Raw genomic sequence first — 22253 nt, 5'->3', positions numbered from 1 at the left:
TCCATGAATTAGGCATATTGGTAGGAGTCCATATTCCCTAGATCGCTCGATTCTTGTTTCTCCTCCATTGATGGGGCTGGTAGGTAGGTTCACAACGTTTGGTGTTCGCCTTGACCAACCATGCGTCTGAGCGGCGAGCATTGCGGCAAACAAGCCGTATTTGCTTGTGTGCCTGTGCGAAGCCGGGACTAAAGATGCAAATGAGATGGACTGAAGAATTACTGTAACCCCTTGAGAAGAATGAGGCAAGCCTGTAACGCGAGACTGGCAAAAGCTTCGTTTGCTTGTAGTAATCCGAGGGGTTGAATCAAGGCTGTCCACCGCCCGCCGAGAACCTATCATGGATGCACAGGTGCGCCGGTGAGCCTCAGGGTACCCCGCCACCTCTATTCGTCAAATCCAAGATACCCGTGTAACCTCCCATTGATTGCGGACTGTCTGAAGGCATCGAACTTAATCACTGGGTACCTTATGTACCTACCTATATATGCATACGTAACCTGCTTACATACCTACCTTCTTCAAGCAAGGGTAGCCGCCGTTTTGATCTCGATTTCCCTCCCCACCTCAACTCTGTTACTGCAACAGTAGAAGCAGTAGAGGTGAAGAGAAGATGACCAAAAAGGTCCTGGCCTTAGCGCGACACCCCAACAATGAAGGCAAGCCAGGCCCCGACTTCCAGCTACTTCATCCGCTGTGTCCACCGACCGGCTGGCGCTTCACTGCTGCCTTTCACAGGTGGCGCGACCGGGCGCAAGACGATCGAGAGGTTCCCCGGGCCACTACAGTCATCACACTTGGTTCCCGGGCATATGCTATACAAAGCACTTGTGATGTGAGTGATGTTTTCAAGTTGCAGCTTGTTACAGTGAGATCGACTAAGAACGATAAACTAATTTGGTCCGGGGCGTAGTTTAAGGTCCCGTTTGCCGCCAAGTCAGCCCAGCTTAAGCCGCTAGCGTGTTTGGCCCTCCCCAACTCAACAGACCAAGGTGGTGATCTTGAAAAAGAACACAGCCATTTCCTGGAGAACGACGAATTTTGCAACAGCTTCTTCGAAACTGTCCTGCTAATAACAGATAAAGCCCTTGAAAAACATGCCTGTAATATTTTGTCGGGCTGGGGTTGCACCCGCTTCAAACAAATCTCAACCAAAACCCGAATTCCTCCAGGGCCCTACTTTTACTCTTCCAGTGGTCTGTTTAAGGCCTGGAGGCTCTTTCCTGACGACCAGAATGCCTTCATTCTCAGCACCATTCCTTCTCAGCATAACCCTCAAGCGTACGTTCATCAATGACTCATATGCGATCCTCTTAAGTGATACTTTGTTCTGAAAACTTGACAGTTATGAACCCCTCAACGCTGCAGCATATGGATCCTCATCACTGTGTGTTGCAGTCCCTTCCAGACTGCCCTTCAAGACCGAACAGAAGAAGCCATTGTCTGGTTGGAGAGTTGCAGTCAAAGATCTATACCATCTGAACGGGGTCCCAACAGGTTGTGGAAACCGTGCTTTTCGAGTCCTGCATTCAGAAACGAGGGCGTCTTCTTCCTCGTATGTTCAGTTGCTGATAGATTCCGGGTGCGTTATCGTGGGCAAGACCAAGACAGTCGAGTTTGGCGCCAGCCAAGAGGTCACTGGGGATTGGTCTGACTACTTCTATCCCTTTAATGCTCGGGGCGATGGATACCTGGCTGCAACAGGCAGTAGTACGGGCTCGGCTTCAAGTCTGGCACAATACCCATGGCTCGACATCACATTAGGCACTGACTGTGAGTAAGCCAATATCGATCTCTCAAGGTTTCGATCATATCTTCATATCTAATCCATGGAATCCTCAAAGCCGGTGGAAGTATTCGCGATCCAGCTGTTGCTAATGGCGTTTACGGCTTCCGCCCATCTCACGACGGCAAACCCATTTCGGATATCTTTTTGCCATGCGCGTAAGTTCGCTAGGTACCCATACACATTTCAGAGTTAACCAAAACCAGCGAATTCCATACGCCCGGGTTCCTGGGGCGCAGCAGCGACGCGATGCTAGGATTTGGCCGGGTTTGGCTTCAGAATGCACCCATCCTCCCACCAAGCAGCAGAGACACAGAGCCGCGAGCCATAGTAAACTGCCTAACACCCTGGAGACCGGTCCGAATACTGCTCCTAGAAGACTACAGGTCTGACCGCGATGCTGTTCAAAATATTGCCGACAACTGGGTTGCTTCACTAGCTCGCTGGCTTGGTGCAGAGCGAGTCCTTCTATCTATTGGCGATTTATGGGATGAGACGAAGCCCGAAGCAGACAACAAGGGTTTCTATGAGACCTTCAGCAACGTAAGCAGCAACACGAATCTCGCATCCCAAGTTATATGTTTCTAACTAAGAGAACCTGGTTCAGACTTTTATCGACATAACCTACAGTGAATACTGGACATATCTTTCCAACTTCCGTAAGGAGTACAAGGAAAGATACAATTCGGATCCATACGTCTGTAAGGTAACCAAGTATCTATGGTAAGTCGCCCAAGCTCTGCCACCGCATATTGGAGCTAAATTTTGTTTTTCGGTAGGGATAAGGGCAGAATGATTTCAGACGTTCGAAAGCAGGAGTTGCTGGCCGAAGTCGCGATGCACAACAAATGGTTCCTAGAGCATGTGCTCAACGATAACAGCTCTATCATCGTCGTTCCTCGGTACAGTCTTGCTTATCGGGATGAATACTTGCCGTATGTCGTCTTGAGCTGCGTTCGTTCTGGTGCGCGAACTAACAGAACCGTAGCCCCCTGAAGACCGGATCTTCGAAGGCTTTGACTCGAACCTACATGCATCCTTCTGCGGTCTCCCCAACATCATTGTCCCAGGTATGAACATGATACACTGTATTTCTGAGGGGGTATTATTGCCATCTGTAATACTGACTCAACCCAGTCGGCCAATGTGCCTACATGTCAAAGATCTCTGGAAACCAGGAGTACTTTCCCGTGTCTCTCTCAATCATTGCGCCCAGAGGTGAGTAGTCACCTTGTTGAGTTGACTGTATGTATACGGCTAACATATCTCTAGGAATGGACATTGGCTTGCTGAGCCTTGTGGACGATTACCTCAAAGAGAATCAGCGACCAACATCTGTTTTGACAGGTCCCACTGCCTTCGATCCCCTTCTATTTCAAAAGAATGATACCGATTCAGTCTCTAGGAAGGAATTTTGAGTCGCGAAGGAATCTGACTGTTCCATTTGCATTGGTGCTTAGCCGAAAGCAATCAACCTGACCTCAACACTCTTTCTCCATGGCGCGCCTTCGGGTGTGTTTACGTCCCTGAATGCAGCATGAGGGCACACTAAGTCGGTGGGGGTGGTCAGTGAGGTGTACCTTTTTGAGATGGCGGCATCCGTGGCTCGAGAAGAACTGCTGGAGAGCCGCCAAGTGATTGAATGGGGCATGAAAGGAATATAGACTAACACCTAGCAGCACCGTTTACTTCAGAGTCAAAGTTCTTTATAATGAGGCACTCTTGGGTCTTCATACGGCTGAAGTAGTACCAACGATGGTCGTCGTTGTGTTTGACGAGATAGTTCTCGCCTAGGTAATGGGCATAGACAATGTCATGGGCCATGAGATCATCATCTCTTAGACTTCGAGCGTCTAATACAGCAAGAGGAGTATCCTCTAGCGGCTCGATGAGTGGACGCCAGATACTTACAGCCAGGGTCAGCTACCTACACTCTCTATTTGAGGTAGCTGTAGCTTGCTTACTTGATGAACCGCACTCGCTTTCGTGCCAATCCTTCTGTCTCGTCACCAAAATACAGTCGCAGCCGGCTCATGGCTGCTTCTGGTGTCTGATCTGCCATCGTCTGATAAGTCTTCGGAGCGCCCAGAAAGAGTGTCATGCGGACTTGACTTACCAGTATGTGCATTCCTAGCTGCCGGTCTTCTTTCGTGCCAAATCACCCGCTGACCATCTGTAAAGCCGTGCTTGACCTCGCGTAACTAAGCCAGCTTTCAGCAAGTAAATAACAGATATACGTTTGATGTTCGCAAGGAGAGGTGTAACTTGCTGCGTAATCAAAAGCAAACACTCTTTCTATGCCAAGGTACTCTTTCAGCCACGACTCCATTCGCGATACATATTCCGTTTTGATGGCATCTTCGCTTCGTAAACTCCCCTCGTCAGGCACCTCTGCGAACGCGAACCCGTGAACATCGAGGAAAAATCGGTTTCCTTGCCCCTGCCGTCGCTGATCTGGACATTGTGGCGGTCGTATGCGGAGTTCGTCTTCGGCTGGTCGGCGGGGAGCGGCAGGGCTAGATTGAAAGGCTTTTCAGTATCCCACTTCGGCAGGGGCGAGATGAAGTTGAAGGTGCCTTGAGTTTTTGCGACATGGCAGCCACTCTGACTCTGCTTGGGCGAGATCGGGGAACGACTTCACGGAGGAGTTCTGGTACGGTGAGGTGGCTGGTGAACAGCAAACCAGTGAGCGATGGCAGTTAAAAAAGGTTAAGGAGGCAAATTGGAAGAACTAGTAACCGGAGACAAAGTGCACATACTCTCTTTGGATCCCATCGCGAGAAGATTGTCTTCAAGGCATGGGCTTGCTGTGATGTTGCTTCCAGATGAGGGAAGCGGGGGAAAGACTGCATGCATATTGGTTCCGTACATGTGCCCAGCAGCATCAAGTAGTGTTGCTACCCCCTGGTCGGACCATACATGCTATTTGTGACTACGCATTTAACCCTGACATGACTTTATCTCTGTTGAAGTTCATAACGTGAATGGATATTGGAATATTGAGCCTATTTTCAAGCCCCTTACCCATTGACCGATCATGAAGAAAGCAGATACTGCTTTAATATGCTACATCACGCCAAAAGAAATCAACCACCCTCAAAGACGCTACAGGTGCAGGGTGAGTTTCCACAGCTTTCACAGCGCTCTGGCTTGGGCTTGGGCTTGGGCTTAGGGTCAGGCTTGGGGTCCTTCTCCGACTCGTACCATGGCTTCCCATCGAACTTCTCCTGAATCATTTTGCCGAGTATGTCTTCTTGCGGGCGAGGTAGAAGTCCCCCGTTCTAGGTAGTGCCAGCTGCTAGCAACATTCGTGGTCGGTAACTGCACTGAAGGCGCCCCTGTGACGGCGAGGGCTTTCTGAAGACATGGATAAATGGCACGCCATGGTTGTTTCTTATCAGGCCCAGATGTTTGAGAAGCTTCAGCTGGAAAGCTGGGAACTATCTTGGTGGGCTCGGCCATCAGGGGCAAATCCGGTCTAGGGCAGCAGGGGAAAGTCAGCAATGTCATGAACGAGCAACTTGGGCATAACGGACAGCGGAACATACTCGAGCTAGTGGTGCGCTTTCGAATTGAAGCTTGTCGTTTCTGTCAGTATATGCGGGAACCAAACATTCATCGACTTATCTCTTATTGATCATATTGATACTTCGCTGGCTCAGTCTCCATTCGGCTAGATGAGGCTCTGCTCACTGTCGAGGCAAGTGATTTCTGATCCTTGGATGATTGGTGCCCGCCCTCGGAAGCTCATGTGAGCTGGCATACACACTATGAATGTTGGCTAAACGGGGCGGACTTGGGATTCTGTCAAGGCCCGATTGCAGAAGAGTTGGGTAATTGGTGCCCGCTTCGATACCTCACTTTTGCTTGCATATAGAGGGCAAACGCGGCTTCAGCCTGATTGGGTGAGTGTAATCATGCCGCCGTATGAGGGAGCTGCAATGCCAGCAAGCAGAAAGCTCTTGGGCATCATTGATCCTGCCCAACTGGACCGATGGCTATAAAATCGGTCCTCTATAGAAAAGATGTAAATAACACTGCCTCAATTCGTGCCCGATGTGGACGTTCCGCTACACATGTGATTAGCTATCCCGGTATCACTGTGCTCTGATGATGTATTGGATGGAAGCAGCCACAAGGCTCGGGCTGTGCTACCCACGAGTTCACAAATAAGGCTGTATCGAACCATACGACACCGTTTTGCTACGGTATTGCCAGTACACAACGGCACTTGCGTCAATCTCGTGGACGTGCTTCTGAGGCAGCATAGTGAACCTGCATCGCTGAAAGTACCGTTTGAGCAATGGACAAGACAGTAGACACGGATCCAAAAACGATGACAGCCCAGAAAGTCCACCATTGAAGGGTTTTCCTTTTGTCCCTCCATAGCTGCTTAAGAGTTGTGGGCTCCTGGGATTGTGCATGCTTGGCAAGGGACAGTAGCCTCGGCCCAAGGAGGGGAAGTCGGTCTTGATGTTGTAGAAACGCTTCTGGCGCCGATTGAAGCTTGCGAGATCTGCCTGGCCGTTACACAATGATTGGAGCAATCGGTCCCGATCCCGTTGGGGAATCTCGTTGAAAACCTGGTCCTCTTTGAAGGCTCTTCGTGACTTGGGACACTGTCCATACAAGACGTGCACAGATAGTAAAATCTCTTGCATGAGCTGTGCAACTTCGTCTGGACTGGCGATGTCACCATCAACACAGCTTATGTATAATAATCAGCTTATCGGCCTAGAAGGGAGTGTCGGATTGAAAGGGGCATGCTCGACCGACCTCTGGATTACCGTACGCCCTTCCTCGGGTGGGGTAGCATTGAGAAGGCAAAAGGTGGCCTGCCGGAAGAGATACAGGGTGTTCGACACGTCGTCAAAGTCCAGATGAGCACCCAGTGTGTCTGTCCAAGTTACCCCTATCTTCAGGATATTTCCAAGGATGTCGGCATTGAGTTTGGTGGGGTCCAGTACCCATTCCTCGTCGACTGATGTTCTCCCGTGCTTGTCTGAGAGAGGAGTATGTTGCCGTAGCCGCTTAGGAAGTTCCCAATGGGGAAACTGGTGTCTAAGCGGTACGGCGTCGAGTTGGAGTAGCACCCAAAGCTATGCGAGGTTGTAGCAGAACAAGTCTCGATTTCAAAGCGCCTCCAATTGTAACTGATTGCACCCGACTTGGAAGGCCGGTACAAGCATGTCATCGTGCCTACCAGACAGAACACAAAGTAGTGCGACAGCTGTATGTCACCGTCTCCATCCCTATCTGTCCCTCTTATCAACGACTGTTGTTGAAGGTATGCAGCCGCAGAGTCCCATGTCAGTGCGTCAGGCGTGTCAGATTCTGTGAGATACTTGTGCAACTTGACAGAGACTTCCAAGAGCCAGCAAGCTGAGACCTGGCGAGTGGAAATGGTATGTCGAACGGGAGCGATCATCGAAAGTCGTTCTTGGAAATGTTTGAAGTTGGCCAAAACAGAATAAGCTTGAAATGCCACATCTACGGAGGATGAGCCGTCATGTCTTGTCTCTCGGGTTGAAACTGTTCCATAGAGGTTGCGATGGTGGCCACAGAGTTCGATAGGCTCTACACCGGTTCATGTTAGAAAATTAAACGGCAGTCAGATGCCAATCGTTGAAAGCAGGTGGGATGAGGAGTGATGGTTGCAACCCGCACTCACCAAATTTGCAGTGTGACGGACTGTAAGCACCCAGCTCTATGGCGGGGTCAGCTGCGTCCGTGTCGGTGCAAGCCCTGTGGCTTCCGGTTTCAATATCGTTGACCATGGCCTGTGAGTCGCACCTTGCTTCCTTACTGACCTGACTTTCAAGAACGAGAACAAAACTCGAAGTGGCAGGATAGCCTGATGCAATATACAATGCAAAGGTTCTGCCCAATATCGCCCGATGTACATTTGGTGTGCACACCTTGCGAAACGAAAGCCATTAGGAGAAACAATTGTTATGGTCAGCCCTGGAGCTGAATCATATCAGGACCCTTGGGCACCACGCAGCCTGCTTTCACAGCCATGAAGTTGGGTGTGTGACATCGCAGCCGTGATCACACAGTCTTGCAGTGGACATTCTTAATGTGTCGTGTGCCACGGCTGTAGAGCCTGCCCAGTTTGGGACGGCACACCATCTCCTCCAAAGGCGCACGAATCTCCGCACCCACTGGCCAGCCACCACTCTTGTCCCATGGACGGTGTTCGTCAACTCTTCGACCATGAACTACGACGTAAACCGGCGCTTCGAGAGTTGCCGACCATCATCAGCCGCGAGCACCTTTTTCAATATCTGACGGGCTATTCCAATAACACCAACAGCTTCAACATATACACAACGCGAATTGATGGCGCGTTGGAATGCCTTAGCGATTTTGCTGAGCTCGCGAAGCAATGCCTGGACACTGCAGCAGGCAACAGAGATCCTAGGTGGGAGGCTATGATCTGGGGGAGTTCAGCCTTGATTCTTGCAGTAAGATTTCCAATGTCTCAGCCACCCTCCCTTTATCTGTTAATCAATTAGATAGGAGCTGTATCGCAGAAGTAAGGACACGGAAAGGATTATGAATTTGTTCGAAGACCTCACATTGGCGACCGAACTCCCATGCAAACTCCCCCAGCAACATCCAAGCGCCTACAGCAGCAAAGTTGTTCACTTATTTACAGCACTCGCCCCTGGGCTGCTTCAACTAGCTTCTGAACTGTCCAAGAACCCCTATGGCAAGTTCGCTTTTTCCAAGGGTGAAAAGCTTTACTATGGGCTAACATCTTTCCTGCTCGTATAGCTACATGCCAATCTACAACTTTCGAAAAAGAGCACACCAAGGCCATGGATCTGATCAAGGCGTGGGTTAAGAGGCTGAGCTTTTATGCCGGAACGCCTGCTATTCCAACCGATACCGGGACGGTGCAGCTATCCAAAGAGCGCATCCCAGTCGGTGTGACACGGCACTTCAAAGGCCGTGTTGAAGAGCTAGAGGACCTCGTGCGTCAGCTTTCTTCTACCAAACAACGGCCTGCAGTTACCTGCATCAACGGATACCCCGGGATAGGAAAAACACAGCTCGCAGCCCGTTATTGCAAGCAGTATGGGGATCAGTATTTCGCCTGCATCTGGGTCTCCGCAGACAGTCCCACGAAGATTAAGAACACTCTTTCGGAGTGCGCTGTGAAGATGCAACTGAAAGGTGCATCCATGGAAGCAGAGCCTAGCAAGAATGCGCGCTTCTTGAAAATGTGGCTGGAGCAGACCGGTATGAGAGGAGCTCCAGCAAGCATCCAACCTTGCTAACTCGGTATGACCAGACCAACCTTGGCTTCTAGTTCTTGATAACGTCGATGAGCCCGAACACCTGGACGACTTTTGGCCCCATGGGGGAGGCGGCCATATAATCATGACGAGCAGGAGCCCCTACATTGCCAAATATCGTCAATCGGAAATGCTGGAGCTGTCCCCCCTGAGTCTAGCCAAGTCCAAGGAACTGTTCTTTAGCATTGTGGGGGAGGACAAGGAACAGGAAAGCGCACAGGATATGAATCTGGCTTTCAGGGAATGGGGCGGCTCACCTCTTGCGCTCTGCCATATCGGTAGCTATATCGATCGATTTCACATGGACATCCCATGTTTCCTGGCGCTCTACCGACAACAACCTAAGGACGTGTACCAGAAGAGACATTCATCAGCCGAGTATCCTCATAGTATTGCGACAGCGTTCTCGATTGACAAGCTAGAAGATGGACCGAAATCTCTGCTCAGAGTCCTGTGCTACTTCGACCCCGACAAGATTCCCATAGAACTCCTTCTGTCTAGTAGCAAACATTCAGTGCCAATTGTACCTCTTACTGACAGCTTCAGGTGAGTGATCAGATGCGCCTTTTGAATCACGGCCTTATAGCTTATGGCATCTACTAGCTTCTACGAGGCATTGGATGGTCTCTGCAGCTCCGGCCTCGTCTCGCACACAGACAAGTATATCAGCATCCACCGCCTTGTACAGTCTGTCGGATTCTACAGCATGGAAGATGCTGACAAGGTAGAATTATTTGGTCAAGTTGTGTCTTTGCTAGACAGGTCTTTCCCTCGTGAAGTAGAGGGAAAACCGACGTGGAGCGAATGGTCTCGTTGCAACACATACTTGCCTCATGTGTTGTTCCTTCGACGTAGATGGGAGGAATTGTCCCAAGAAGGCCAGAAAAATGCCAATTTCGCAAGTCTTCTGGGTGCCTGTACATGGTAAACATGGTTCCCAAAACACATCAACCTGCGATCTTGAAGTAACCTATCCACTGATCGAGATACAGGTACATGGTAGAACGTGGTCTGTTCTCCGAGGTAGAGCCTCTCATCAACACGGCAAAGGAAGCTTGCCCGGAAATCGATGAATCTCGACTTACGCTGGCCAGGATCCTCTTCAACCTAGCTGGTGTGCGCTTCGAGTGTAATAGGATCAAAGAGAGCTTGGAGCTTTGTCAGGAAGTATTGGACATCCGGAGCAAGGTGTTGAGTCCTCTTGATCCCGTTTTGGGTAATACTCTTTACTCAATAGGCATTGTGTACATGGAAGATGGGCAGCTTGACAAGGCACTGGCTTCGTGCTTGGAAGCCGTGCATATCCATGAGGAATGCCAGAAGAGCGGCAAGCATGACGGGTCTCCTACTGGGCTCTCTTGCCTTGATGTTGGCTTGTGTTACTGGAAACAGGGCAAGCTTGGCGATGATGCGGAAGTGCGTATTGGATGTGGACAGTTATGAACTGCAAGATGCTGACTCCAGATACAGGGCAAAAGAGAGAAGCTGGAACTTGCATCAGAATACATCGAGAGAGGGCTCGGGCTCTTCAAAGAAACGACTGGAGAACAGTCTCAAAAACACGGACAGTGAGTGTCATCCTCTTGTCATATTTGTGACTTCCCTTCACATCAGGCTTCTGTCTACACTTATTGATACATGACGCAGGGGTCTTTCGTATCTTGCGCTTGTGAGAGAAGCCCAGGGCGATCTCGAGGAAGCCAGAAAGAACACCGAGCTCTCCTTGAAGATTTGCGAAGAAATCACCCCTGACGAGTTCAAAACAGGCTTGGGCCTGCATAAGATGGCGGGGTTTCTCCTTCGCGAAAAGGAATACGACAAAGCTTTGTAAGATCGTTGCCCCTGTGCACCAAAAGAAAGGAAATGGCACACATGCTTACTGACTGTTTCCCAGGGGTCACATTCGGAGGGCCATCAAGGTTCTCGAAGGGACTTTTGATCCAGGGCCGAGGGTAGCACGATCCATGTTCAAGATGTCACAGATACTCGATGTAATGGGCCGGCCAGACGAGGCGACGGTGAAGAGGCAGGAGGCCATGCGGCTTCGCAGTACCATCACGACGTTCGAGTTCGACATGGGGGTAACGGAGGAGGCTTTCGATACACTGATCCCGTCGTTCCTAGGCTGATTCGTACTTTTGATGGATCAGATATATCAAGTATCTCTTGGCCGGAGCGCAATGCCCTTTGGCGACCATGCGGGGTCGCGGGGCAGCCAACCGCAACCATATCAACAGTAGTGGTGTGGTGACCCCTTTCTTTAATTGCAGCGCATGTTATGTCAGTCATCCTAGAGCTGGCTAATGTGTATCTCCTCAAATAACTCATTATTGAGTGGCTTATTTATTACTGAATCTCTCTTCTGCGAACTAATTCGCCATTACCGTCTCAGAAGTTAAAATGAGACTAGGTAATTCAAAGTGGCGGTCTTATCATGGAACTACCAGGAATGGAAAGTTACCCGACCCTTCACACGCATAACCTGCTTAGAGATTTTGCCGATGGCAGCCAAGCGGCGAGTGAGTATCGCCATTTCCACCAACAGCAGGGGCCACCGAGCCAACTCTGGATATCAGGAGGGATATCTGCGGTGTTTAGAGGCAGAAACGCTGAGCGGTTCGTCCCGAAACTGTTAGGTTGAATGCGCCTGGCAGTAGGTCATATACCACTACTATATATCGCTCTTTCAGGCTCAATGTCAGCTTCTACGATTTTTGTTTTCTAGGGAGACTGGGCGAATAATGTGGTTTCTGATGAAAGTTACCGTCTTAACCAGCCATGTCGACTGAGCAGGGCGGCGGCGAGTCTTCTGTCGAGGGGAGGTCTCCCTACATTCAATGGAGCTTTGAAAGAACAGTGCTAGAGGGCGACGAGGGTCACATCGAAGACCGCAACATGGAAGACCGTCCGGATAGTCCCGAGGAAGAGTGTAGCTGCGGCGAGGACGACGAAGATCACACAAAGCGAATGTGTTGCATTCTCTGCACCGAACACAGCAAGGAATTCGTGGTCCTTCCTTGCACCCACGTCTGGTGCAAGAAATGCTTGAGGTACCCCTTTTCCGTCGCCTACAACGGCGGCTTCGGCCGGCCCCCGCGCTGCTGCGACGAGATCGAACCGACGCCCGCGATCCTCGAGTGCCTCGGTCCCGATATCGCCAGCCGCTACCTCCAGGCCCGCATGGAGCACTATGCCGCCGTCACGGCGTACTGCCACAGCTGCCTCGAGTTCGTCCCGGAGCCCTTCGTCGTCGGCAGCGGCGGCGGCGGCGGCGACCAGCTCGCGGCATGTCCCAAGTGCAAGGCATTCACGTGCGTCCCCTGCGGGAAGGCCTGGCATGCCGGAGACTGCGCGGAAGACGCTGATGTCAACATGACCCTGAAGCTGGCTAAGAAGAAAGGGTGGAGGCAATGTCCCAAGTGCAAGACCGTCATCGAACACAAGGAGGGCTGCAACGAAATGCTGTAAGTTTTGTCTGTCGACTTATGCGGCATCTCCCATCCCCGCCTCTTTTGGGGGATCAAGTCATGCTAATTAGATGGTATCCAGATGCGTATGCGGCGCCGAGTTCTGCTTTTTATGCGGCGAACGAGAGAAATGCACTTGCCGAATGATTGAAGGGCCCGGTGAACTGATGGCCCATCAACCAATTGACGAGGTCTTTTTTGTGATGAGAGGGGACGGCATCGATGATGGCCATCACCGAGGCCATGAGGCGTCCTGGAATGTGCTTAACCATCGGTGAGGAATAAACGTCGGTTCCGTAATGAGTATCTGACAGATGGTTAGTTCGTCCGCTGATTAGATTCAGCCTTTCTCTTACGGTAGCAAGAAGGAGGGGTTTTGCTGGCAAATTGAATGATGCGATTGCAAGTTGTCATAAACTGTTTCTTGCTAGAAGACTTTTAACTATAATCAGTGCTTCGTCGTTGAGGTCTTCCAAATGGGTCTTAGCAGGCGATAAATATAGGACTAAAGAGCTTCGTCTCGGGCGACTAAGCTCAGCATCGCCAATATTACAAACCCTACCTTCCAGCCAACAACCCTGCTTCCTATCCTCAAAGCCATGAGGACTTCAAGTTGCAGAAGCAGGGCGCCAAAATGATCGAGTGGAAGCCTCTCTCCACCTACTATTTCAACGACTCTTGTCCGGGGTTAGGGGTGCTTTTTTTTTTTTTAGAGAACTGTAACATACCACTCGCCGTCCATCGGTCGAGCACCGGGGCGATTCTGCCGCTCTACACCGCTAAATTTACTACTCATCTACAGTGTTGACTCCAAGACCCCTTGCAGCAGAGAACTCTATTCACTTCGTCAATTGTTGCAAAAATGGTGATGCTCACTCGTTTACCTGTCCAATGGGGCAGGCGAATGTACTCCGCGTCCACCAGTGGCGCGGTGCCCGCCGCGAAGAAGAAGTACGTGCCCACGAGCGGCACGTACCCTCGCGGCTTCCAGGTCTCGGGCACCGTTGTCGGAGTCAAGCCCGGCAACACCACCAAGCCGGACCTTGCCTTCATCACATCGGATCGACCCTGTGCGGCGGCTGCCGTCTTCACCAAGAACAAGTTCCAGGCTGCTCCTGTGACGTTCAGCCGTTCTCTCCTCCAGCAGAAGAACAATGCGGGGCTCCAGGGCGTCCTCATCAACTCGGGATGCGCCAACGCCGTGACGGGCAAGGGTGGTCTGGAGGATGCCGAAGCCATGGCCACTAAGGCCGACAAATCTCTGGGAGCCGACAAGGCGACTATCGTTATGAGCACCGGTGTCATTGGACAAAGGCGAGCAGCTGCCCATGAAAGACCAACCAATGACTCACTGGCTAACACGCATCAGATTACCTATCAAGAAGATCCTGGACAACGTTTCTGTAGCTCACGGGAAACTAGGAACTTCTCATGATCACTGGTTAACCTGCGCGACAGCTATTTGCACAACTGACACCTTCCCTAAGCTTATCTCCAAGAGCTTCAGCCTTCCCTCTTCTCCCTCGGTAGAATACCGCATCGCCGGTATGACCAAGGGCGCAGGCATGATCCACCCCAACATGGCTACGCTTCTCGGTGTGATTGCTACTGATGCGCCTATTGCTTCGTCGCTTATGCCAGGTCTGCTCAAGCATGCAGTTGACAAGTCCTTCAACAGCATCACCATCGACGGCGATACTTCGACCAATGACACCGTCGCTCTTCTGGCCAACGGTGCCGCGGGCGGTAAGGAAGTCTCAAGCGCGAGCTCAGAGGATTACCGGGCATTCCAGACTGTTCTTTCCGAGTTCTCCACCGACCTGGCCAAGCTTATTGTCCGTGATGGAGAAGGTGCTACCAAGTTTGTCACCATCAACGTGACCGAATCCTCGTCCGAGCAGGGCGCTCGCAAGATCGCCAGCACCATAGCCCGATCGCCGCTCGTCAAGACTGCGCTGTACGGCAAGGACGCCAACTGGGGCCGCATCCTGTGCGCGACGGGCTACTCGCTGATCTCGGAGCCCGGTGCCTCCACAGAAAACGAGATCACCGAGATCATCCCGGAGAAGACCAACGTCTCCTTTGTCCCCTCTGATGGAAGCCCGGAGCTGAAGCTTCTTGTAGATGGTGAGCCGGAGATGGTAGACGAGACCCGGGCGGCGCAGATCCTGGAGCACGAGGATCTCGAGATTCTGGTTCGCCTTGGAACGGGCAAGGAGAAGGCCACATACTGGACTTGTGACTACTCGCATGAATACATTACTATCAACGGCGACTACCGGACATAGAGTAGATATCTATACATATATCAAGGGTGATAGATAATACAGTTGGTCAAAGGCATACTACCCAAATCCGAAAGTGATGATAACATCCTTATGTGGCCTTTGGTGAAAAACATGGTCATACTCTAATTCATGGTTCCTGCTTACTTCACTTCCAGGTGAATTGTATGCAATTACTCTTGCTACCGAACGAAACGCCAATTGCTATTGGGAAGGGAAGGGTCGTCCTGCTTAGGGGGTGGTTGCCAGCAGTTAACAAAGGAGCCTAGGTCTAAGTAGTTGGTGGGGCAGTCGTCCAGCCCAGCTTGACGCGTCGCGGGACAAATTACAAGCTTCCGACCGCGTTAAGTGTTTTTGGCCTGCATCTCTCTATCCATCAACCAGCCAGCTCGGGACCAGGCCCATTTCACCACCACCTACCGACGCAAAGCAACAGAAAATGCCGCCCAAAGCAAAGGAAGAAGTCGGCGAGTCGTCCACATCAGCAGCCAAGAAGGCGCTGACTGCTGCCACAAATGGCGCCGTCAACTATGAGCTTCCCTGGTAAGTGATGTACCTTTAAAGCTTTCCTCTGCCTTTCCCGGCGACAAGAAACTAAACAAGGATGTGAATGATAGGGTAGAAAAGTACCGACCCGTATTCCTCGACGACATTGTCGGCAACACCGAGACTATCGAGCGCCTCAAGATCATTGCGAAAGATGGCAACATGCCGCATGTCATCATCAGCGGCATGCCGGGTATCGGAAAAACGACAAGTGTTTTGTGTTTGGCGCGCCAGCTGCTGGGCGACTGCTACAAAGAGGCCGTTCTCGAGCTGAACGCGTCGGACGAGCGCGGTATCGACGTGGTCCGCAACCGCATCAAGGGCTTCGCCCAGAAGAAGGTCACGCTGCCCGCGGGCCGCCACAAGATCGTGATTCTGGACGAGGCCGACAGCATGACCAGCGGCGCCCAGCAGGCCCTCCGCCGCACCATGGAGATTTACTCGAACACGACCCGCTTCGCCTTCGCTTGCAACCAGAGCAACAAGATCATCGAGCCCCTGCAGTCGCGTTGCGCCATCCTGCGCTACGCCCGCCTGACCGACAGCCAGGTCGTCAAGCGACTGTTACAAATCATCGAGGCCGAGAAGGTCGAGTACAGCGACGACGGCCTCGCGGCCCTGGTGTTCAGCGCCGAGGGCGACATGCGGCAGGCCATCAACAACCTGCAGAGCACGTGGGCCGGCTTCGGCTTCGTGAGCGGCGACAACGTGTTCAAGGTGGTCGACTCGCCGCACCCGATCAAGGTGCAGGCCATGCTCAAGGCGTGCTACGAGGGCAAGGTCGACAGCGCCCTCGACACGCTGCGCGAGCTCTGGGACCTGGGCTACTCGAGCCACGACATCATTTCGACCATGTTCAAGGTCACCAAGACCATCCCCACCCTCAGCGAGCACAGCAAGCTCGAGTTCATCAAGGAGATCGGCTTCACCCACATGAAGATCCTCGAGGGCGTCCAGACGCTGCTGCAGCTGAGCGGCTGCGTGGCCCGGCTGTGCAAGATCAACATGGATCCCAAGCGGTTCGAGGCGCCCGCAGCGCGTGCTTGATCAAGGCCTAGGGAAGGGGATGGATATTGACGAGAGTTCAAATTCGGTGGTGTGTGTGTGATGGGAAATCGGTAAAAAAGACTTGCATGGCATGGCGTTCACGAGTTTAATGATTATGTGCTTGGCTTGGATCTCTGAGATACCACTTCCTCAGATAGATGAGTAGATAAATCGAGTGTTTATGAGAGCATTGCTTAATCTGTCTTGGTGATTGGTTTTTGTAACATTGATGCAATTGTTGATGGCAACCCGTTCCAGTAGTATTTAGAAAAGGAGGCACACCTATATGCCCCCTTTGCGAAAAGTCATGGTGTGGCAGAACATATATACACTGCAGAAGTCTCGAGAGTTTAACTTTCCTCTCTCTCTCTCTCTATACACTCATTGTTGGTGACCCTACCCCTATTTCCTCGCCAGCTCCGCCTCCGCCTCGCGCAGGTGCCGCGGCCTGGGCGGCGGCGGCGGGCCGCCCTCGTCCTCGGCGAACTCGCGCTCGAGGGCCTCCCACTTGGCCCGGTCCCGGGCGATCTGCCGCTGCATGCGGACCCGGTGCTCGTACTGGCGCATGTGCGAGTCGGCCTCGATCATGCTGCCGACGATCATGCCGGACATTTGGATGTATCTGCAAGTGGGTATGGTAAGTCAACATTCGGGGAATCCTTCTGTTGCATATACGCATAGTTCTATGCACACGTGCGCCGACATGGTACTATGCCCTATAGAGAAGCAGAAATATATCTTGTGCATACCACCAGGAAATCAAACCTGCTGTTGGTTCCCTGGAAAGGGAGACCAGAAGGGACAAAAGAAGGAGAGAACAAAACAGGGAGATACTCATAGAGAAAATAAAACCGTTACTCACACCTTGAACTGAATCGTCAACCCCCGGTATATGGGCGAGAAGGCGTATGCAGCAGCGCCCAAGACGGCAGACGCAGCGCCCCATCTGGCGGCACCGATGACCGCGCCACGAGTGGCCTCCCATTGGGCCTCGTGGACATCGGTAGCGTTCAAGGCATCGTGGGGCTTCATCTTGCTTCCGTGTTTTCTCTTCTGTCTGCCGGCTTCAACGGAGGCCGCGGTCTTTTCTCAAAGTGGGCTGTCCTTCTCCAAATTCGAAAGAAGAGACCAGACCCAGAGTCGGCAATTGAGTGCCAACTCGATGCTGAATATGCCTCGACGAAACTTCAGTTTACCAATTGGCTTCGGGGAAATCGTAATGCAACAATTGAATGCAACGCAAAGCACGTGAGAGATGGAGGATGGAACGAATGATTGATGGATTTGATGATTTCGGAGGTGCTGGATGATTAGTGGACGGACGCTAACGGCCAGCGACCGGCCCATTTTGCTGCGTCATCATGCCATTTACACTCCGGATCCGCACGCAAACGCCGAACATCGTCAAGGCAAAGCCCGACTCGGCTTTCGTATGTTGCAACTTACAACGACTCTTTGGGTACATTCTAGTGTACTGGATGTTTTGCCTCGCTTTTCGAGGTGATTTTCTTGATATGATGTAGCTCTTCTTGCGTGTTAGAGGAGTTCTGCTCTATATATACTCAACAAGAATCATGTGCAAGCAATCGCCCTGAGGTGGCATGAGTGGTGGTTCTATATATGGAAAAAGTGAGCCGAGTGATATCTGAACCGCAACAACTAATAAAACGCCACCAACGCCCGTATCCATGATCTACACCCTCTTTCTCTCTAGCTTTAGGTCAAAAGAATATCATATCCGTCCTTCGTGATACGGATTTCTTCGGTGCCCATGCCGTACTTGCGCCGCACCAGTTCGAAGATGATCAGCCCGGCACTCGTGCTGGGGACTTGCCGGATCGTGTTCCACCAGAACCCCCGGTAGAACCACCGCGTCAGACTGGTTCCTTCCGCCTTCGCCTCGGCCGCCAGCTGTGCCCACGTCTCTTGGTAGGCGCGGTAGTACGCCCGCATCATCCTCCACTTCCGATGCGGCTTTTCGGGATTGGCGGCATTAGACTCCCTAAGCCTCGTAGCCTTCGCGTCCAGATCTTCCAGGTGGTCCCAGTGCTTGGTCTGGATGTGGTTCAGGGGGTGCAGCAGGATCTGCTGCCCAAAGGAGGCGCCAATGCCCGCAAGCAACAGGAAAGCGGGCTCGATGGCGTAATGGGGTCTGATCACCGTCGGCTTGTCATCGTGTTTGCTCTGGTTGCTTCGTTTCATCATCTTGTCTTTGTCCGTCGGGCGCTTCATCGCAAGGAGATCCACGATCTCCTGGCTGAGGCCGCCGTAGTACCACCGCACAAAGTTGATGTACCCTTGTGCCTTGACGTACTCGAAGGTCGTGAAGAAGACGGCGCTGCCCATGGAGTCCTTCATGAAGCTCAAGCCCCATCCTGCGAAGATGCCTCGCAACCCAATCTCCCGCAGCTTCTCGGCGCTGAAGGACCACATACTCCTTGGTTTCCCTTTTCCGCTGGCCGGCATCAGATCTCGATGGTCGTAACGCGCTTGGATTGCATCTAGCGGGGCCGCCAATAGGCTCTGGATGCTGCCTGCCAGGAATCCGGCTGTGAAGGTTTGGATGGGTTCCGGTGGTGGGTATGCGCGCTTGTTTCCCCGCGCGCTCTCCGGGTGCAGCCTACCGAGAATCTGCAGGTAGCTCGTATACAGTACAGCACCAACGCTCACGTTGGCGATCAGTGGCGGCAGCACCTGGTGCGGGATTACGGCCCAGCCGTCGTGGCGCACGGCGCTCGTCAGCACGCCGGGAGTCGTAGCGCGCATCCAGGTCCATGTCTGTTGGAGAGCTGCAGTCAATCTAGATGTCGCGCGATCGCTTCCTAGGGGGCGGACGTGCAGCTGGGCCTGGGCATGGTGGACAGAGCGCGCATATGCGAGATAGTCAACCCGGGTCCGGAAGAAGGCTTTGACGGGGGCACGGAAGTAGAAGGCGATGGCTTGGGATGTCAGCGCCCGCACCGAAGCGGCCGATGCAGCAGTCGCAGCATTGTTTCGCGGCTGCTTTTCCGGCATCATGCCATCCGTTGGGATGACGGGGCCGAGACCCCCTCCTCCTCGTGATGGCACTGCATACTGTTGGTTGTTGGGAAGTGTGATAATGGTATCACCGCGCCTGGATGTCATTGTCTCCACGGCTCATTTTGAGATGGTCCTCTCTGGTTATCATAGGTTAGAAGTCTGACGGGACTCGATTAGACAGAGATGCAAGATCTGCAATCTTGAGCACGATGTTCTTAGGGGTCCAATCCGGGAGTTTGGGACTGGCTTCTTGGCAGCTGCGAGATTAGTTGGGTTTCCGAGATTCCCAAGTGCTGGCGTGGCCAAAACCGGAGAGGGATGACGTCGGTGTCAGCTGTGACCACCTGCGCCCCGTGACCTCCCATAATCGAGTCAGACGGGCTTATCTGGTGCCCATCCATCAAAAATGCTCACCACTGTGGAAGCACTTAACCTGCAATTCGCGATCATCTGGATATTTTGAAGAAGTTTCCGTTCTTGATGCTTTTACCTGCGACTTTTGGATGCTGCGGAAAGTTTACTTCTATGAAGGTTGTGTTTTGCAAATGCGCAACCTATCGGTCATACGGCATTGCAATGCAGACCAATGAACCGGACAGTTGACGAGGCAGTTCAACGATGGTAGGACAGCATACCTTGCGATATTCGAACCGGATCTTCTTCTCTTTTTGTTTTCTTTTTTAAGGCGGGGACAGAACCCAAGCAGATGTCTCGGTGCTTGCAGCTCGGCGGGCTCAAATACCCAAGTACGCTCGATTCGAAAAACGCATTGAGACAGGCCTAATCTGGCCGGGGTCCGATCGATGGGGGGTTCAGCTCTCCTTAAGAGATCGCTAGTATTTGCTCTGCGGGAACGACAGCTCTGATGAATCATCATAAGCGAGGAGACTGGAGTTCGATGAATTCCTTTGCCCCAACATTCGGAAGTTGAGCGGTAATACTAGCACAGCAATGCCAATATGCACACGATACTCGTTGGCTGAGAGCTAGGCTGGAGGAATCGATTGTACAGACTTCTTATGCGCTGCGCTTTTTGACCCCTATGCAACTGGCTTTTGATTCAGATGCCAAGCTGCACAACCCAGAGCACGCGAGCTTCCCCAGCTTCCCACCATCTTTCCATCTTATTGGGTAGCGGCCCTGCATGCGGGTTGACATGAGGCTAGGATCATCCCGTGGGATACCCCACAGATCGGACGTTGTCCCACGATCAAACTGCACAGGGGAACGGAGGCTCAGCTCCGGACAATGACATATCCCTTGAGGCTGGTAATCTGCAACCGAGACCCGGACAACTCGCATCGAACGTCACCATATCTTTCTGCAAATCGATATGGCACTGTAAAAAGGTTGATAGTATGAAGCAGTGATGGACCCCGGCTAAGCTGGTCCAAGGGGCCGAACACGCTAAAATGGATTACACGCACACATCTTAGACCTACGTCTTCTCCATCCCCGAATGTGATGCGCATATCTAGGGTGTTATTGTACGATCTTGCTTGCATTTCTTTGCTTTTCATGGGGAGTAGGAGATGGAGCTCGATCGGGCTCATTGGGAATCCTTAAGGACAGTATGCCCCTTCCAGTAGGATTGCTCAATAGTTTTCCTCCTTGAAAAAGCAACATGTTCTCTACTAGTAGGAACGGTCTTAGAACTCTAACAAGTCGCTGTACTATCACAATACGTCACTATCACCAGCACGAATACAGTCAAGCGTCTCTTGCTGAACTGTTTCTTAATAAACGGTCGAATCCCCCCATAGGCTCTTCTCTCTCTGTGACTTATAATCATAGCCATCCATACTACAGAGCCTCATACCCCTTCAGTACCACCACCACCACCACCACCGCCAACATGCCCGCCAAAGTTTCCAAATCCCACCCCCAGTCCCCTTCCAAGAAGCAGAAGAAGCAGCACGACCACGACCTGCGGGAGCCGCACGAGCTGACGTCGGAGTCGACCGAGACGACAGGCGAAGATAAGCAGGACCCGTACCCCAACGGCACCAACCACGAGAGCACCGGTCTGCACGACACCACGACGACGCACGAGGACGAGGAGGCAGAGAAGAGCAAGGAGGGCTGCGAGTGGCGCGACCAGCCGCCCTACCGCACCGAGGGAAAGAACGAGCACGCCACGAAGCATCACGAAGCTCAATGTAACTGCGGCCGCATCAAGTATTGGTTAAGCCGGGAGAAGCCGCTGGTGTCCAAGTACTGTCACTGTACGGATTGCCAGAGCTTACATGGTAATTCTTTCTTCTCTCTACCAAATCATATGTTGATTCATGCAATGCGAGAGAGTATATGGGTACTGATACGACTCCCTCTAGGCGCACCGTTCCAGTGGGCCGCCATCTTCAAGAAGGAAGACCTGCACTTCGAGAACGGCGCCAAGGGCCTGGCGTTCTACCACGCTCAGAAGAAGCACACGTATCACGACCTGCCCTGCAAGGTCAGCTGCGCGTACTGCCACGCGCCCATCATGGACGAGGGGCGGAACATGGTGTTGATGTTCCCCGCCATCATCAAGTTCAAGAGCGAGAAGGCCAAGAAGGACTTCCAGCCAACGTACGTACTTCTAGTACACCATTTCCTTTATCGTAAGTATATGAAGCTAATATAACGAATTAGGATGCACATATTCTACTCAAGGCGCTGCCTAGATATTACAGATGGAAAGACAAAGTGGGCCGAGTTAGACGAGAAGAGCGAGGAGATTCCGGAGACGGGCTAAGTAAGGGTATCATTAATTGGTCTTGCTCTCTATAATCTAAACAATACCACCCATGCGGCA

The 22253-nt window shown here is 52.1% G+C and overlaps 9 protein-coding genes across 9 annotated transcripts; 6 read left to right on the top strand and 3 right to left on the bottom strand.

Moving 5' to 3' along the window:
- Positions 1–613: 613 nt before the first annotated feature.
- Positions 614–3204, top strand: PG997_014452 (amidase signature enzyme; the record flags this gene model as incomplete). Its single annotated transcript, XM_066818766.1, has 10 exons — positions 614–835; positions 914–1281; positions 1346–1773; positions 1845–1944; positions 1993–2329; positions 2394–2509; positions 2566–2725; positions 2775–2856; positions 2924–3004; positions 3059–3204. 10 exons carry the CDS (start codon positions 614–616, stop codon positions 3202–3204), a joined length of 2040 nt encoding a protein of 679 aa, XP_066660954.1.
- A 2745-nt stretch (positions 3205–5949) lies between these two features.
- Positions 5950–7723, bottom strand: PG997_014451 (uncharacterized protein; the record flags this gene model as incomplete). The annotated part of the gene is made up of 5 exons (XM_066818765.1): positions 5950–6405; positions 6574–6885; positions 6990–7363; positions 7458–7640; positions 7690–7723. The coding sequence occupies 5 exons, from the start codon at positions 7721–7723 to the stop codon at positions 5950–5952; spliced, it is 1359 nt and encodes a 452-aa protein (XP_066660953.1).
- Positions 7724–7974: 251 nt separating this feature from the next.
- Positions 7975–11219, top strand: PG997_014450 (uncharacterized protein; the record flags this gene model as incomplete). Its single annotated transcript, XM_066818764.1, has 9 exons — positions 7975–8253; positions 8309–8522; positions 8567–9034; positions 9087–9636; positions 9694–10014; positions 10083–10506; positions 10561–10658; positions 10738–10917; positions 10985–11219. 9 exons carry the CDS (start codon positions 7975–7977, stop codon positions 11217–11219), a joined length of 2769 nt encoding a protein of 922 aa, XP_066660952.1.
- A 649-nt stretch (positions 11220–11868) lies between these two features.
- On the top strand, positions 11869–12558 carry PG997_014449 (Zinc finger- C6HC-type; the record flags this gene model as incomplete). The annotated part of the gene is made up of 1 exon (XM_066818763.1): positions 11869–12558. One exon carries the CDS (start codon positions 11869–11871, stop codon positions 12556–12558), a length of 690 nt encoding a protein of 229 aa, XP_066660951.1.
- An 861-nt stretch (positions 12559–13419) lies between these two features.
- PG997_014448 (arginine biosynthesis ArgJ) lies at positions 13420–14845 on the top strand (the record flags this gene model as incomplete). Its single annotated transcript, XM_066818762.1, has 2 exons — positions 13420–13855; positions 13893–14845. 2 exons carry the CDS (start codon positions 13420–13422, stop codon positions 14843–14845), a joined length of 1389 nt encoding a protein of 462 aa, XP_066660950.1.
- A 436-nt stretch (positions 14846–15281) lies between these two features.
- Positions 15282–16435, top strand: PG997_014447 (uncharacterized protein; the record flags this gene model as incomplete). Its single annotated transcript, XM_066818761.1, has 2 exons — positions 15282–15385; positions 15460–16435. 2 exons carry the CDS (start codon positions 15282–15284, stop codon positions 16433–16435), a joined length of 1080 nt encoding a protein of 359 aa, XP_066660949.1.
- Positions 16436–16837: 402 nt separating this feature from the next.
- Positions 16838–17467, bottom strand: PG997_014446 (uncharacterized protein; the record flags this gene model as incomplete). Its single annotated transcript, XM_066818760.1, has 2 exons — positions 16838–17057; positions 17298–17467. 2 exons carry the CDS (start codon positions 17465–17467, stop codon positions 16838–16840), a joined length of 390 nt encoding a protein of 129 aa, XP_066660948.1.
- Positions 17468–18151: 684 nt separating this feature from the next.
- Positions 18152–19561, bottom strand: PG997_014445 (mitochondrial carrier protein; the record flags this gene model as incomplete). Its single annotated transcript, XM_066818759.1, has 1 exon — positions 18152–19561. One exon carries the CDS (start codon positions 19559–19561, stop codon positions 18152–18154), a length of 1410 nt encoding a protein of 469 aa, XP_066660947.1.
- A 1750-nt stretch (positions 19562–21311) lies between these two features.
- PG997_014444 (uncharacterized protein) lies at positions 21312–22193 on the top strand (the record flags this gene model as incomplete). The annotated part of the gene is made up of 3 exons (XM_066818758.1): positions 21312–21681; positions 21790–22027; positions 22091–22193. 3 exons carry the CDS (start codon positions 21312–21314, stop codon positions 22191–22193), a joined length of 711 nt encoding a protein of 236 aa, XP_066660946.1.
- Between the last annotated feature and the right edge of the window lie 60 nt (positions 22194–22253).

The sequence above is a fragment of the Apiospora hydei genome (assembly GCF_038363865.1).
Source record: "Apiospora hydei strain CBS 114990 chromosome Unknown utg000010l_segment0_segment0, whole genome shotgun sequence".
NCBI classification, from domain to species: Eukaryota; Fungi; Ascomycota; class Sordariomycetes; order Amphisphaeriales; family Apiosporaceae; genus Apiospora; species Apiospora hydei.
This window is presented reverse-complemented; position numbering and strand designations above follow the sequence as displayed.